The sequence below is a fragment of the Silurus aristotelis genome, assembly GCF_946808225.1.
Source record: "Silurus aristotelis genome assembly, chromosome: 22".
NCBI classification, from domain to species: domain Eukaryota; kingdom Metazoa; phylum Chordata; class Actinopteri; order Siluriformes; family Siluridae; genus Silurus; species Silurus aristotelis.
In genome coordinates, this window is record NC_139595.1 from 14,592,178 (window position 1) to 14,594,210 (window position 2,033).

The 2,033-nt window shown below is 42.0% G+C and overlaps 1 protein-coding gene across 1 annotated transcript; it reads right to left on the reverse strand.

Annotated features, from left to right (window-relative positions):
• Nucleotides 1-288: 288 nt before the first annotated feature.
• Nucleotides 289-1,675, reverse strand: LOC310717724 (claudin-3-like). The gene has a single exon (XM_083526151.1). It carries the CDS (start codon nucleotides 1,526-1,528, stop codon nucleotides 902-904), a length of 627 nt encoding a protein of 208 aa, XP_083382277.1. The 5' UTR covers nucleotides 1,529-1,675; the 3' UTR covers nucleotides 289-901.
• Nucleotides 1,676-2,033: the final 358 nt, after the last annotated feature.

Consider the following 2,033-nt stretch of genomic DNA (forward strand, 5'->3'; position numbering starts at 1 on the left):
TTTGTTGATTGTTTGCAAATTCTCCTTTGTTTCATATTTATTTATTAATGTCAATGTTTGTCTGTTTGTTTAATTATTTGTTCATTGTTTGTCTGTCTAGCTTTCATGGGCATGCCACCTGGTCAGGGTTCTGGTGTGTGATCTTTAAAGGTGCATGAGTAATTTTGTTGCCAGTTAAAGATTAAGTGACTTTCCATGGCTTTATTTACAAGACAGGTGTTCATTCTGCCTACATTAGTCTTTGTAGAGGGTTTAAACACATAATGAATAATACATGAGGAGAAGAGGAGCCTAGCCAAATTGATATTTATTGTATCATTACACTCGTGACATTACATTTAATTTAATTACATTTAATATATGCACAACAAACTTTTATTGTCTTTTTCATCGTGAGATAAAAAAAAAGGCCATGCACATTTCAGGATAGTGAGTTTCAGTGTAGGCACAGTTTGACACAAATGTTCTTCGCTGCTTCACTTTACACAATGAGCTGTTCACTTTGTACCTGTGGGCTTTCCTCCCACACTGCTGCACCACAAGGTTTCTTTTATAAGGCTAGTTACAATGTACAGAAGTATGCACAACTGTCTATGACTCTGTTCTTCTTCTAAAGCATAAAAAAATGCATCTTAAAATACTGAAATTCTTTGAAATACATAAAAACAATACATGGAAATCACAGAACGAATAAAAACAACTAACTTTCTGTAGTCAACAGTGATATTCTCCTCCAGTGCCATCATAATGTTTTTACAGTTACACAATGATCACTCATTTTCAGAGCTCAACAAATTAAATATCACTTTTCTTCACCGTAATTGAGTCCGAGAAGGCATTTCTGTACCGATTTCTCGAACATGCGACAGTACATGAAACGGTTTGTTTTCTTTTCCCCCACTCACACATAGTCTCTTCGGTCATACCCAGCAGTAGCTGCAGATCGGGAAGCTGAATAAGTCGTCCTTGATGGAGGACAAGAGCAACACAGCAACGATCCACCCAACATCAGGAGAGCTGTGGCGGCCCAGCCGATGTAAAGCGAAGCCCCTAGCTCCCATCTCTGCGGGTTGTTCAGTAAAGGATTGTAGAAATCCCTGATGATGGTATTAGCTGACCAGGAGACAGGGATCAGCTGCATGAGGCCAGCAACAAGGAAGAGAACTCCAGCCACAATCATGATTTTGGCCTTCGATGATTCGTCATCAATGCAGTTGGTGCACTTGGCTCCAGCGAAGGACACCAGCATGGCTAGAATGACCAGCAGGATGGAGATGACAGTAAGGGCACGGGCTGCTTGGAGATCTTGGGATAGCGCGAGTGTGGAGTCGTAGACTTTGCATTGCATCTGCCCAGTGCTCTGCACCACACAGCTCATCCACAGGCCATCCCAGTAGATCTGAGCCGTCACAATGTTGCTGCCGATGAAGGCCGTGACCCTCCACATGGGCAGAGCGCAGGAGACAATGGCCAGGAGCCATCCTAGCACACACAGTACAATCCCAATCAACTCCAGGCCAGCAGACATGGTCTTGGACGCTCACTTTGTTCTCAGGCTTCTGCTTCGTGTTTGGCGAGAGCTGGATGACTGTCTGCCAAAAAGCTGATAATAAGATGTGGTCTCACTGAAAGCCTTGGAGTGCCTTGGAGTCAGTGATGTGGTTCGTTTGCTAAACAAGTATCCTTTATACTCCAGATCAGGTAGAGGGGAGGAGTCCTCCCTGGGCAGTGACTTCCCTGCAGGCTTTCATTCCACAATCTGCTGTTCTCTGAATATTAGAGAAGCAATACGATTGTCAGTCTCTTAGTCTAAATTGAATAGCCTTTAAGTGGATATAAATAATATAAATCAGCCACCATGATCTTTTTACTATTTGCTATTCTGATATTATCTGAACCGATGGTTGGTGTGTGTAGACCTGAGCCTTAACATTAGCCATGAAAGTAATGACAACATATTTGCTTTTGGTAACAAACATACATTTGTAAATGGTGGTTATGTACTTACATCTGTGCGATCTTTTATGTTTTAT